The 13990-nt window shown below is 36.5% G+C and overlaps 1 protein-coding gene across 1 annotated transcript in view; it reads left to right on the top strand.

The window, feature by feature from the left end:
- The window catches only part of KCNK2 (potassium two pore domain channel subfamily K member 2), a 126925-nt gene that overhangs the window by 86058 nt on the left and 26877 nt on the right, over positions 1-13990 (top strand). Inside the window, exon 6 of the mRNA XM_058275219.1 lies at positions 913-1052. Within this exon, the coding sequence (XP_058131202.1) occupies positions 913-1052 (140 nt within the window). The remainder of the gene's footprint in view (positions 1-912; positions 1053-13990) is intronic.

Raw genomic sequence — 13990 nt, forward strand, 5'->3', positions numbered from 1 at the left:
CTCACGGAGTGGCTTGCTCATTATATCCCATTATGATTAGTTATGTACTTGATGGTCTCAGGCTAAATTATGAATTCCTCAGGCAAGCGACTTGTTTCCTTCTCTTGTGGAAACCACAAACTTTCAGTGCTTGGGCCTTGTAAGTACCCCTTTATCATGGGCTGCTGAAAGGATATGCTGAAATATATTCAGATTCTCATGGGTGCAGTTATTATATCAGGTGCATGTAGAAGTAATTTACGGATGGGAGTAAAGAAAAAGAGATCCTTTGCCATTTTTTTTTTCCTTGAAAGCAAGAGATATAAACTCTAATATGGAAATCTCTCTGAAAAGTCAGAGAATAAAGGCAGGTATCACCTGCTAATTACTATTTGCTCAAGTCATTGTATCTGACATTTGCTATTAATCCATTGTATTAATGACTTTAAAATAAGAACCATCTCTAGAGTTGCCCACTTTCTGTTCAGTCTGACATTGAATCGATTAGCATGAGTTTGCTGACAATAAAATAAATACATTAAGTTATTAAATTCAAACCAAAAAGGAGTAATCTCTACTTTCTACTTGTTCCAATAGAATTAGAAAGACACAGAAGTGCTAGACTTGTCAAAGTAGGTTATAAAAAATGAAAAAGAAACACAGAGTAAGGAAAAAAATCATTATGACCTGGAGATATAATGATGACAGATTTCATTAAGGAAGAATTGCTTAACTGGTTCTTACAGAAGAGGTAAGAATTAGATGAGTATAAACGAGGAATTCCACATGAAGAAATAGCATGGATCAATTGAGAAGAATATTAGATTTCTCTTTTGCAAGTCAAAATTTAGTTGATAATTCTTGCCAATGTCCGTATTGTTTACTCTGTGTGAACACGCAGTTATATTGCTCTACTTTGTTTTTCTCTCACAGGTGGATCAGATATTGAATACCTAGACTTCTATAAGCCCGTGGTGTGGTTTTGGATCCTTGTGGGGCTAGCTTACTTTGCTGCTGTTCTGAGCATGATTGGAGACTGGCTCCGAGTGATATCAAAAAAGACAAAGGAAGAGGTGAGAATGAAGAAGTATCCCAAAACACTTCTCTTCAATAAATTCAGTAACTATATAAAATTTTCAGTTTTTAATCAACATATTTATCTTTGGATGTGAATTTGCTCTATGTTGAGGCTATGGGAAAAAATATCATATGAGTTATAATTTATTCACTTAACAGATATGTACTAAAAACATTTTACATGCCAGATGTTAGTCTAGGTACTGAGACTAATTTGTCATGAAAAAAGAGCTAAATAGAAATATTTTCTTCACCATTTCTTTTTCATTTTCCTTTTGTTTTCTTTTTTTCCTCAAGGATACAAAGTGAATTTTAGTCCATAAGAAAACAACATAACAGAAAATATTTGTATCAGATACCAATAGCGTGAAATAATGAATGTTTTCTATATTATATTGATTTTTTTGACTATACTCAAGTATTTCCGTTTTCTAATGTCTATAAAAAGATATGCAAGGGCACATATACATACACACATATCTGAATTTATTCAAAAAAAGTCATTCTACCTAATTTGCTTAACTATTAATATATACATAGAAATGAACATTAGAATTTTAATCCATGAAATTTTAGAAAATTTGAAATTTAAATCTCATGAAATTTGATTGTTTGAAAATGAAATTTTTATTTTGTAATTATAGGCTCAGAAATACTATTAAATTTAGTTTGAGTGTGACAGAGTAGTGCTGAATTTTTTGTCTCTAGGTCTTAGCCAACTTTACTAATTGTTTTGGAGAACAAACAAATTTGTGAAAAAGCTGTACCCATAGTGCCTGTTGTCCTCCAAACATCCCTACCATTTCATTACCTGGTGTTGATAGGTCCAGACACACTACTGCCAAAACCTTTGATTGATACAAGCTCAGATTCTTTAATCATCTACTCTCCCAAAATAGAATAAGACAGGAAATGATACAAATTTCTTTCTACAAACAAATCTTTTCTTCTTTTTCTTGGAAACTGATTAGCTCATAAAATTTCTTATCCATGCCCAAGGTGCCTGTGGCGAGTATAAGTAATCCAACATGTCCCTCGATGGATGCCTTCTTTCTCAAGTGGGAGTTGACATATTCAGTCTGCATGCAGCAATCTGTGTCTTAGTTGTACCTTAAAACCCAAATCCTTTTATTACAAACAAATTAGTAAAACGATATGCTTGACATTCTAGTTTAAATCTTGGTGTGAAAGTTCTGCTTTGAACAGTACCTAATTGAGTCTCCTCAATCTTGTCACTGGACTTAGGCCACGCTGAATAATCCAGGATGATCTCATTTTGAGATTCTCGACTCACTCGTATCCACAAAGACCCCTTTCCCGCTGAAGGGCACATTCACAGATTCTGGTGACCAGGACGTAGACATATGGACATAGCTTTTGTGTGAGGGGTGGGGAGGTCACCATTTAACCCACTTTTGATGCCAAGGAGAAAAAGGATATTGAAGACAGGAAATGCTTTGGGTAATGTAGCGAATAATCAGACATCCAGCCATAAAGTGGCTTGCAAATGGATTGGGGGGAAAAAATACAAATGAGCATTTATTTCTTAAATAAAATAAGAGTTGAACAGAGCATAGCTCACGTAGTTAGGAAAAGTCTTGTTTTACGAAACTTTATATGTGTGTGTGTGTATCAATATACACATATATACATACGTGTTATATGTAAGTATGTATATGTGTATCTTACATGTGTAATATATTTACACATACACAGGTATACCGATATTGTAGAGCACAGTAAAAAATGTTTGAAAGCTATCTGTTAAGGCCCAGATGGAAGGGGAAGTTTTGTCTCTTTATGAAATTGGTATAGGGTATTTGATTAAAGTATAAATGCCTGTATTATTAAGGACCTGGAGATTTTATGATAGGACCCATAGGTACAAACCAGTGGCACATTTTTCCAGGGATACCCATCCTTTCAAGTAAGTTTAAATTTTGCCATTCACTGATTCATTTAATGTGCAATGTAGATCATGTGTCTACGTATGAGTCACTTCATGACTGTCCACCGAAAGTATGAGATGTATTATTGTATTTTCTTGCTGATTAAATACTGAAAAGTGGTAAACTTTTTCCCCCCAGAAGTCCTCTGGCTTCTACCTAACATGCTGAGTAGCACACACTTCCTTTTGATTGTGTCTGTAGAATGCTCATGCGAGTAAAATCTGTGACCAAAGGTTTGTGTGAATCACTGAAGCCACAACTTCACCAGGCAATTGAGCGGGTTGAAATGGATATTATGCATGTTTTCTGATTTATAATGCAATTTAGAGAAATTGCAAAATTGGGTCACAAATTGAACAGAGAATGTGACGATAGAATGGGGAAGGCAATTTATAATTTACCTTTAGATTATAAGGACTGAAGATTTTATAAATAAAATATTACTAAAATTTTTATAGCAGTGTGAAAAAGACTATTTGGTAAATTTATTTTTGAAATAACTCACCGAAGAGAATAATTAAGTTAAAAACCCACTGAATACATTCTAGTTGTCATCTTTAAATAGATGCTGGGTGACTGTTTAATACGTATTTCTTACATTTGTACCTAAACCATTGCAATGACTGCAACTTTTAAAAACTTCCAGAGACAGTCATAAGCAACAAGGCTATTTCTAGTTTTAATTTTTAATGAATAAAATGCTAAATATTTTTTATAACTGGAAATCCTATCCAGTAAAATGGTAACTAGTACAGAACATAAAAATACAAAATAAAATGTAGCATCAAATTTTGAATGGTAGTATTAAGACACATGCTTTCTCAATGAAAAGATTTTGGCTGTCAAAATCCCAGTCTTGCACCATATTTTCAAAAACACATCTCCTTAAACCATATTGTTAAGTTATGAACATATAGATCTAACCATATTGTTGTGTTGTGCATTTCTGTTGTGTTAAAGTATATTCTGTTTCCAATGAAGACTAATGTTAATGAAAATATTGTTTGGAAGTATGGAAAAATAGATTGTTTTCATGAATATGCTGAAATAAAACATATTGGTATAGCTAATCCATCTGAAGTATTTGAAAAGAAAGTGGTTGGTTGGAATAACACTATATTTTTTCAGAAGTTCCACATATCATTTTGGCTGATCTCCATTCCTCAAGGAAAACAATAATGAACTAAATAGTTTTTCCATGGAGATGTAAGTTTCTGTGAAAGTGTTTTTTTCATTATTTTGGTAAGCTCTAATAGGAGACACAAATCTACCGTAAGGATTAGTGTGACTAATTATTTTTTTCCATGAAACTGTGCACCCTCCTCTGAGGAAATGATGGTTCTGTTTAGAAGATAAAGGCTATGCAAGTATTCTGGATAACACAACAATACTGATCTCTGAGGCAGATACAGGAAAAATAAGAAGTGACCCATGCTTGCATAGATAGCATATGTCCCCGGTTATATACAAGCACTGCTCATGTTCCTGCTGTTTACATTTCTTGGGTTTGAAAGAGCCTGTGACTTCAATATAGTTCTTTTATTAGTATATGCATGCCACAGTATTTAGAATGTTCCCATCCACAATGTGAGACAAACTCCACCAGATCCCCTACCACAGCACGCCAGTACGCTGGGCTGTGTGGCACCATAGCCCTTCACAGTGAGGGGAAGGTCAAGCAACATTTCTTTACCAGTATCATTCCTTTTGTCTCTGGAGATGGTCATGCAAACAGTGATGTTTACTTTAGTAAGCTGACCTTATATCTTATCAAGTCAACACCCTTTGATTGGGAAGCTCTGCTGCCATGAAGCCTTGAAAGACTCTTCCTGGACCTTATATTTGGTCCCAGCATTATGAAACGAGCTAGAATACAGAGGAATATAGTTTTCTTCTTCTGGTTACCTGGTGGTGGCATTTGGTCTACTCTGAATTTCACTCAGGGTGGCAAGACCTGCCTTCTACCTCACTCTTCTAGGTTAAGGAGCTAAAACTTGATATAGTTGGGTAATTAAGGAGCAGTTGCAGCCTGGGCCCTGGAAAAGTTGCAGTAGAGCAGTTATCATTATTTCTTATGAGAAAAATGCTTTTAATATGGATGGTTTCATATGCCATTTGAAAAGTTTATTTTGAAAACTTTTTGGAGCCATTGAAGGATTTTAGGTAAGTGGAGTGACATGACCTTGGCAACATTGGGGAAGATGAATTAGATGCAAGCAAAGCTAGATTCAGGAGACCTAGTTGAGAGATTATTGTAGGTATCCAGATAATTTGTATCCAGGTTTCTCTTTTGTGGATCCCAGAAAATTGTGTTCTTAAGCTAACCCATTCCAGTGCTTACAAATGCAGTGTAGATGAGATCTTTTGATTAGATTTAGTTAAGGGTTGTTTGATTAGATCACTTGTTTAGATTGATTTAGGGCTTTTGAATGGACTATTTCAATGCGATGTGACCCAGGTTGGGTCTCCCCCCTCTTTCTGGGTCTTATATAAAGTAAGAACACACAAAAACAAGAGACCCAAGGAAAGGAAGCTCTGCCATTTTGATCCCACCATGTGAGGGAAAAGACTCCAGGTTTGTCTATAACTGCAGAAAGACAAAGAAGTCCCAAGAGTTTCAGGGAGAGATGTCTGATCATCCACTGAGCTTAACGACAAAATAGCAAATGTCGAAACAGCAGACCTGCCATCTTGCCTTGTTACTTGGTAGGACTCTAGGATCTGCCAACCTTTAGTGAGAAAGTATATTGGATGATGTCTTGATTTGGACATTTTTGCAGCCTTGGAACTGTAAACTTTTGCCCCAAATAAATTCCCTTTCTAAAAGCCAATGTACTTCTGGTATTTTAAAATTGGCAGCCTTTGGCAAACTAAGACAATATGGAATGGAGTTTCTCTGGTGATGTAGGATTGAGGTAAAAATATGGACTCCAGAAATATTTTGAAGATGAAATGAATAGAATTTGATTACCTATTTGCTGTGGACAGTGACAAGAAAGGAAGAATAGTATCCATGATTCTAGTTCCAGTTGGGATCAAGAAATGCAAGAAAATGAGAGATCCTGGGCAGTCAGGAATAATAAGATAGTTTCATTTTGAACATGTGACTGTTGGGTCAGTTGCACATCCAAGGTTGTTAATTAAAATTTAAATAACTGGAATACAAGCCTGGAACTTAAGAAGGATGGGAGCTAGAGAAAACAGTGGGAGGTGGTAGTGGTGGTTATCACTAAATGAATGGTAATACAAGTTGTGAGTAGAAATTCTTACGAGAAATTTCTGTAGTAAGTAAATAATTGAGCAAAAATGGGTCCCTGAGAAAACACCTTCATTTAATGGGCAGGATGTGGAGACTATAAAGGCCTGTTCAGCAAGTCAGCATGTAGTTAATGGTTGAGTCTACTGGAAGGGCAAAGGAGTTGAAGTTTCAGAAGAAGGACGGTTAAAGCGATGGATCAGATTGGCTAAAGGCAATGGTGACAAAAAGAATCCAAGAAAAAGGAGATCTTAAGACTTTGCAGATTTATGTTTTAATGCATATAATTCCTTTTTGGTCAAAGGATAACATAAAATAGGCAAATTAAGTATCTAGAATTCCCTGTGAGGCTGTGCTCCAGGGATGCCACTACTGTAGAAATAATGTAATATTGCCCCCTAGAATTGTGCAATGCTGTGGGTATATTCTGAGATAGTTCTTTGAGTATGTCAGGCACAATTCCCAAAGGCAAAATTAACATTGTATTTTATGGAATGGGAGACACTGGAGCACAGCTTTGGTGGGCAAATATACATGATAAAATGATAAATATAGGTATATATGTATGTGAGTATGTTTGTGTGTGTATGTATAAGGAAAGAGAGAGAAAGAGAAGGAGAGAAGAATGGGAGAGAAATGAAGGAGGAGATAAGTGGGAGGGGGGAGAGAGGGAGAATTGAATGAAAAATTTACTTTCCAAAGAAGAGGAACAGTTGTTACAAATATGTTACTGTATAACTTGTTTAAGCATTAATTGCCAGGGGTGCTCAGAGGACGTTTGAATTATTCGTAAGTTAGGGGATCAGAAAATGCTCTGCGGAAGAAATGAGTACAACTTGAAAAGGCAGGGGTTGGGAGAGAGGGATAACATTCTGTGTCAATAGAATGGCTAGAGCAAAAGCAGAGAAATAGGAAGGCAAAGAGTACTTGGGAGACAGTGTTTAATCCACATATTGGAAAAGAGGAGTTTTGCAAAGATCATACTAGAAAAGTAAGCCTGGAAATATAGGTTGGTGATACTGTGGAGAGCATTAAGCATCAGATTGCAGAATTCGGATGACAGAAATGACAATGGTGAAGAGGCAGAAAAGGGGAAAGACTGGAGGCATAGAGACTGGTTAGAAGATTGTGTAGATGTTTAATTCATTCCTAAATCATTCATCCATCCATTTATTCATTCCTTCAACAAATATTTATTGAGGTCTTACTATATAAAGAGTTGCTGGGATTAAGTCTTCATCTGTGGTAGTTTGAGTCTCATCCTTCGTTGAGAGAATTCCATAGGTGATGGGTTTGCTTACTGACCATTATACTGTTTATTTTACTTTTCTTCTAAGGACGGAAAAAGGAGTTTTGGAAGAAAGCACTTGGTCTTTGATTATAGATCAGTTCTTTAAATAGGCTGCTTAAACTTTTCCCTTCATACTCTCTTTCATTTTCAATCTTCAGACTATTTTAGATTTAGCAGTTTTTGCTTTAATTTCTAACCAACTTGTAGGGCATGACTGTTGAGTATGGGTTTTAATTGGTATTTACTTTCTTGTTCTCTTGTTGAGTTACTAAAGTAGTAATAAATGACTATTTGAAGTTGAGCTATGGGCTTATTGTGATCATAAGACTTCTCAGGTTTTCATTTTAATGCATATATCTCCTCTTTGGATAAGAAATAATTAAAATAGAGGCAGTCAGTAGGATGATGGACTATTTAAAATAGGGAATATATAAAGGGCCCTTCTTTTCTGTCCCATGGAGGTGTCCCTCACCATGCTTTGGGGAAAAGATCAGAGAAATCAGATTTTGGCATTCATCTGATGGTCTATAGTTGGCTCTGCGTAGTGGTGCCCAAGGAGAAAGATCCTTCTCTGTCCAGCCCCTGCCTCGGCTCAGGACATTATTTATATTTTTATTATTTTTTTATTGTTAAAGAAGCTTTAGATTACATAAATTTTACATTAAAAAAATATAAGGGATTCCCATATTTCCCCCTTTCTCCTCCTTCCACACTTTCTCACATTAACAACATCCTGCATTAGCATGGTACATTTGTTACAATTGATGAACCCACATTGAAGCATTGCTACTAACCATGGACTCAGTTTACATTATAGTTTACCCTCTGTTGTGCCCAATTTTGTAAGTTATGACAAAATATACAATGGCCTTTATCCATCACTACAGTGTCATGCAGAACAAATCCAGTGTCCCAAAAATTCCCTCATATTACACCTATTTTTCCCTCTCCCATCCCTCAGAACCTCTGGTGACCACTGCCTGTATATGGACGATAAGAGTTTTTCCATATAATAATAATACGTCTATAGTAGAAAAATAATAAGTCTAGTTTAGTCCATTGTTCATTCCCCAATCTTGAGGATTTGGGCATGGTGATGCCCACTCTGCTTCTAATTGAGTGAGAACTTAGATCCCATGCTGCAGATGGATGGAGCTATCTTGATTGTGGTTGCAGATACTCTCTGTTCCTTGGATTGGGTATTGTCCATCATCATCTCCCTGTTAGTTGTCCTGGGTGAGTACAATGAAATGGAGAGTAGGTTGCAACTCTCCTGAGATGCAGGGCTAAACTGACACATCAATGGACCAAAGATTTAAGTCTCTAGAACATATATTTATCAAGTATAGTGCTAATTATGGGTCCAAATAGAAGGTACAGAAAAGCCATGCATAGAGAACCCATAAATGAATCTAACTCTGTTACACTGAGAAGCATAAATTCCAAAGTAAGGCCCACTGACAGGATGTTGAATTCCTGAACTGTCTGCTCTGCTTATAGTTTCTGGATATTTCTAGAGCCCTCAGGAGCCTTGCTATTTGAGGCACTGTTTACTGTGGTAGTCAATGAGATCCTGCTGAGACAAGCATGCATAAGTGGAATGACCTCCCAACTCACTCTGAAATCTCTTAGCCATAAAAACTCATTTGTATTTACCAATACCCATTATAGTCCAGGTCTTTTTCCGGATGCTTTGCTAGTTGGCATTTAATAATCCCTCGGTACCAGAGAGGCTTGTCCCCAGGAGTTATGTCCCACAGTGGGTTTGGCTTAGAGGCCACATTTGAGCAACAGTGAGGCTTTCAGGAGGTAACTCTTAGGCAGTAAATAATACTGGGCTAAGTTTCAATTTCACAAGAAAATGTTCATAAATATAATCATCAATGTCAAGGGCCTAGCATTATCTATTTAGTAAACAAGCAATTAGAAAGAATAAAAATAAAAAGAATAATTATAATAAGACTTAAATTATGCTTTATGCCAACAGTAGCTATCACAAGAAAGTATCTGAATAATTCCTAAACTAATTTTATGAACGGTAATTTATGAAGAACCAAGATGAACCAAGATGCCAAAGTATGTCTCTATATAGTCTCAGTATTACGCTGTATACTGTGAACCTTAGTAGGTCTAATGTTAGTTCTTTACAAGTAAAAACCTATGTGAAAAAAAGTAGAATTTAAGGGTGGTAAAAATAGAAATATACTTGAATACACTTTTAGTTATTTTTCTATTGCTATTAAATAACAATGTAAAGTGCTCACAACAGTGACTGTTAAAAAAATGACTACTAAGCAAAATAAAAAGCAGAGTGGTAAGGTAACTTGATTAAGGTTATACAGCTGGAGAGTGGTAGACTTAGCACTGAAACTTGGGTGCCTTGCTCCAATCCCAACCTGTCAATATGTTTGCTCTCCAGCCTCCTGAATATGCAAAAAAAGTTGGTTATATGTTGTTACTCTCCTCCTCCTCCTCCTCCTCTTTTCCCTCCTTTCTTTCCACCTCTCCCCCTTCTATATGTGGGTAATATTGACATATTAGAAAGAAGTCCTCAAATCTGCCCAGTCTGTTACTATGTAGCTATAGAGGAAAACTGCAAATTTAGTGTTGTCACTTATTGTATTGTGGTATTGATCAGTGAAATCTTGAAACCTAAGGTTCTAATATCCTTTTAAATGAATGGGAATAATTTTTATGACTTCTAAACATTGCTTAGGATTTGAGATCCCATCAAACTGAAAATTAATTCTATCTCAGTGACTTACCAGCCCTGCAAACTTCATCATAATACCTAATCTCGCCAGTCTCCATTTCTTATAAAATGAGGATAAACTTACCTTTCTCGTGAGGATTCATGGTGTTGAGTATGTGATGTGCCAAAGTGCTTATGAAATGCCTCTCCTAAAGGAATTAGTATCAAACTGTTGTTCCAAATCAATCCTGTAAAATTCAAGACTATCATCTATATACTATTATATATGTTCTTTATTAACATAACATGCTGTGAGTGCTTATATGTTTATATGGATGAAATAACAAGCAAACACAAAAACAAAGGTAAACAAAAAATGTTGAGAACATGTATGTTGCTAGAATGTAATCATTAAACAAAGTACAATTTCTGTTGGGAGTGATGGTGATGGGAACACAACTCTAAATAGTTAACACCACTGAATTATATATCTGAATGGCCTTTGTGACCATTTGAAATTCTTTTATGAATCCCAAAAAAGTGAAAGATTATGTTTTTGAACTAATTCCTTCCTGTGGACGTGAGACCCTTTTGAATAGACTGCGTCATTGAGGCGTGACTCAGGTTGAGCCTCTGCCTTCTTGATGAGTCTGATATAAATGGAGACACAGAGAGAGACACCATGTGAGAGAGGCCTCGAGGATAACTTAAGCCTGAAGCCCCCAAGAGGCCGAGGAGACAAGCCCTGCCATATGCCTGATTGCCACATGGAAGGATGCCAGGATTACCTACCAGTAGCTGACTTTGGTGAAAAAGCTTCTGTGATGGTACCTTGATTTGGATATTTGATGGCCTGAGAAAACTGTAAGCTTTTATCCCAAATAAAATTCCCATTATATATAAAAGCCAATCCATTTCTGGTACTTTTCATTGGCAGACTTTGGCAAGCTAAGACAGCCATAAAGGGTGAAATTTTAGGTTGTATATATGTTACTGAAAATAAAAATTAAAACAAAACAAGAGAGAGCAGAATAATGAAGGGGGCGCTTCAAATATTTCGATGGTCTATAGACTTAAAAACTAGTTTCTGCATTAAATGTTCCTTTAATTTACCACATTACTATCATCTCAATCTTTTCTTGAATTAGAACAACAGATTTTCTGGTGTCTTCCTACTTCAACTGACGTAGAATCCATTAGTCTTCCCCCTTAAATGGAGATGAAAAAGCTAAATTGTCACTGAAAAAAATCACACAGGAAGATTCCTTGGGGTTTTTATCTTCATAGGTTTTAAGTTGAACCCTCACTATTTATAAGTTGTAACTTTTTTTTGCTTCAAGTATTTCACAGAATGTTGTCTGGTAATGGAAATTCAGAGTAATTTTTTTTCTATTCATTTGGACATAATAGGAAAATAACTTAAGTTAATAGTTTTTGCCTCAAAGCACTTTTCAAGTAATTTCATTTTCTTTAGCTACAGAGCACATTATGGGGATTTAGTGCATCAAGATATAATGGTGCCTATCTCTTTTGAGGGTTTTGAGCCTGTCATCTGTTCTGAAAATTTGTGTTAGGAAAAGTCGCCACCATGAACTTTGCTTTCAAAATTGTTATTGGACTTTCTTCATCTAACCAAAGTATTGTGCTTTCCTGTATTCAGAGCTAAAACCATTCACATTTCACAAAAAATCAAACCTATGTTTGCTGAGGAAAAAAGCAAGTATGTTTTCAAAGATGGATCAACAAAGTGAATTTGTTTTTTTAGTTCTTCTTCAGAGATGGATCATTCCAAATGATTATTAGTTCATTGTGGTTGGTTGAAAATGAGAGTAAGGGGGGCATTGAAATTTAATTAAGGATTATTATTTTATCATTGTTTTAGTTTGCTAAAGGCTATCAATGCAAAAATACCAGAAATAGGGTTACTTTTATAATGGGAGTGTATTAGAGTAAAATCTTACAGTTCTGAGGCTGTGAAAATGTCCAAATCAAAGCATCATCAGAGATGCTGTCACACCAAAGCTTGGCTGCTCCGCTGCTCCTGAACTCCTGCCACATGGCAAGGCAAAATGGTGGCCAGTCTGTGTCTTCTTCTCCAAGCTCAGTTTCTCCCTCAGCTCAGCTGTGGGTGATCAGGCATAGGGCTAGTCCCCCAGGCCTCATTGCTTCAGCTTCGGGCTGCTCTGCTCATTCCAGCCTCTTGGGGTTTCTACAGCTGTAGGCAATTTTGGAGTCCTGTCTCATATGGCAGGGTAAAAATGGCAGCTCCCTTTGTGGATATTTTTTTCTACATGTCTCTTCCATTTATGTGAGACTCTAGCAAGGGAGCTGAGACCCACCCTGAGTTATGTCTCACTAAAGTAGTCCAATCAAAGGCCCTAAAGCGATCTAATCAAAAGGTCCCTTAATTGAGTCTATCCAAAAGGTCCCACCTAAAATAGTTTTACATGCACAGGAATGGGTTAGTTTAAGAACGTAATTTTCTGGGGTCCACAAAAGACTCAAACCAGTACAATCATTTTTGCAGCAAAATATGGTGATTAATTTAGTGTTCAGAGAATGGCATCCTAATTATAGTCAATGAATTTAGCTCTTCCTGCGCCAAACTCTATTAGAACCAAAAGAACAGCTTCCAATTAATGGTGTGTGTGTCTATATAAATACATATGTGTATTTGTGTGTGTGTATAATCTCTTCTCACTTCAGAACAAGGTGGAAGTCCTCTTCTTTCAGGCCATTTCCCTTTTTCTCTCCTTCCAGCCATGTTAGGATTGTAATTCTCCCCTTGTGATTGATGAACCATAAGAATAGTGGTAGCCAATGAGTTGCAGGCAGAATTGCTATGAGCAGAGTGGAAGAAAGATTGAATTGCACCTGTGAGCTCCTCCAGAGTTGCTTTTCTCTGGCATGAGGGCCATGGGAGATCATGGCTGCTGCATCAGTCTTGGGCTCTGAGCAACCACAATAAGCAGAGGTCCTTGTAGAAATTTTCCTTTGTTGCTTTAAGCCAGTAAGATTAAGAGGCTATTGGCTCTTTATTATAAACTCCTCTCTCCTCACTTATTCAGCATGGCCCTTGGTTAGTCAGGGTTCTCCAGAGAAACAACTGACAGGATATGTATGTAAATAGTATAAGATTTATTATAGGAATTGCCTTATGCAACCATGGGGATTGGCAAGTCTGAATTCTGTAGGGCAGGTTAAAAGTTGGGAACTCTGAAGGTTTCCTAAGAGAAGCTGATGGGCTGAAGTAGAGATAGAAAATCTTTTCTCACTGCTGAAATCATCAGTTCTTCTATGAAGGCCTTCAGCTGACTGGATGAGACTTCTCTCGTTGCTGAAAGCAGTCTCCTTGTTGTTTGTGGATGCAACCAGCCATTGATGCAATCAACTGACTAATGATCTAAATCCTCATGATACCCTCACAGTAAAAACAGGCTAATGTTTGCTTGACCAAACCACTGGACGCCATCACCTAGACAAGTTGACACAAGAACTTCATCACAGGCACCATAAACATTGTTTCTCTAATTCAAGAAGAGTTTAAATAATAACAGCCTGGGAGATTTAAACTTTATTTCCAGGCCTATATTTGGTGAGTTTGATATTGGTTGAGGTCTATTGTGTATATTTACCTTAGTTAAGATTTCTTAGTGTGGTTATTAAAACAGAAGCATAAAGAGTTGAAACAAAGTTGAATGACCTGCTCCTTTAAAAAGCTGTAGATGGGTTTTAAATTGTATAGA

This window comes from Dasypus novemcinctus, chromosome 13 (assembly GCF_030445035.2).
Source record: "Dasypus novemcinctus isolate mDasNov1 chromosome 13, mDasNov1.1.hap2, whole genome shotgun sequence".
In the NCBI taxonomy this organism is placed as follows: Eukaryota; Metazoa; Chordata; class Mammalia; order Cingulata; family Dasypodidae; genus Dasypus; species Dasypus novemcinctus.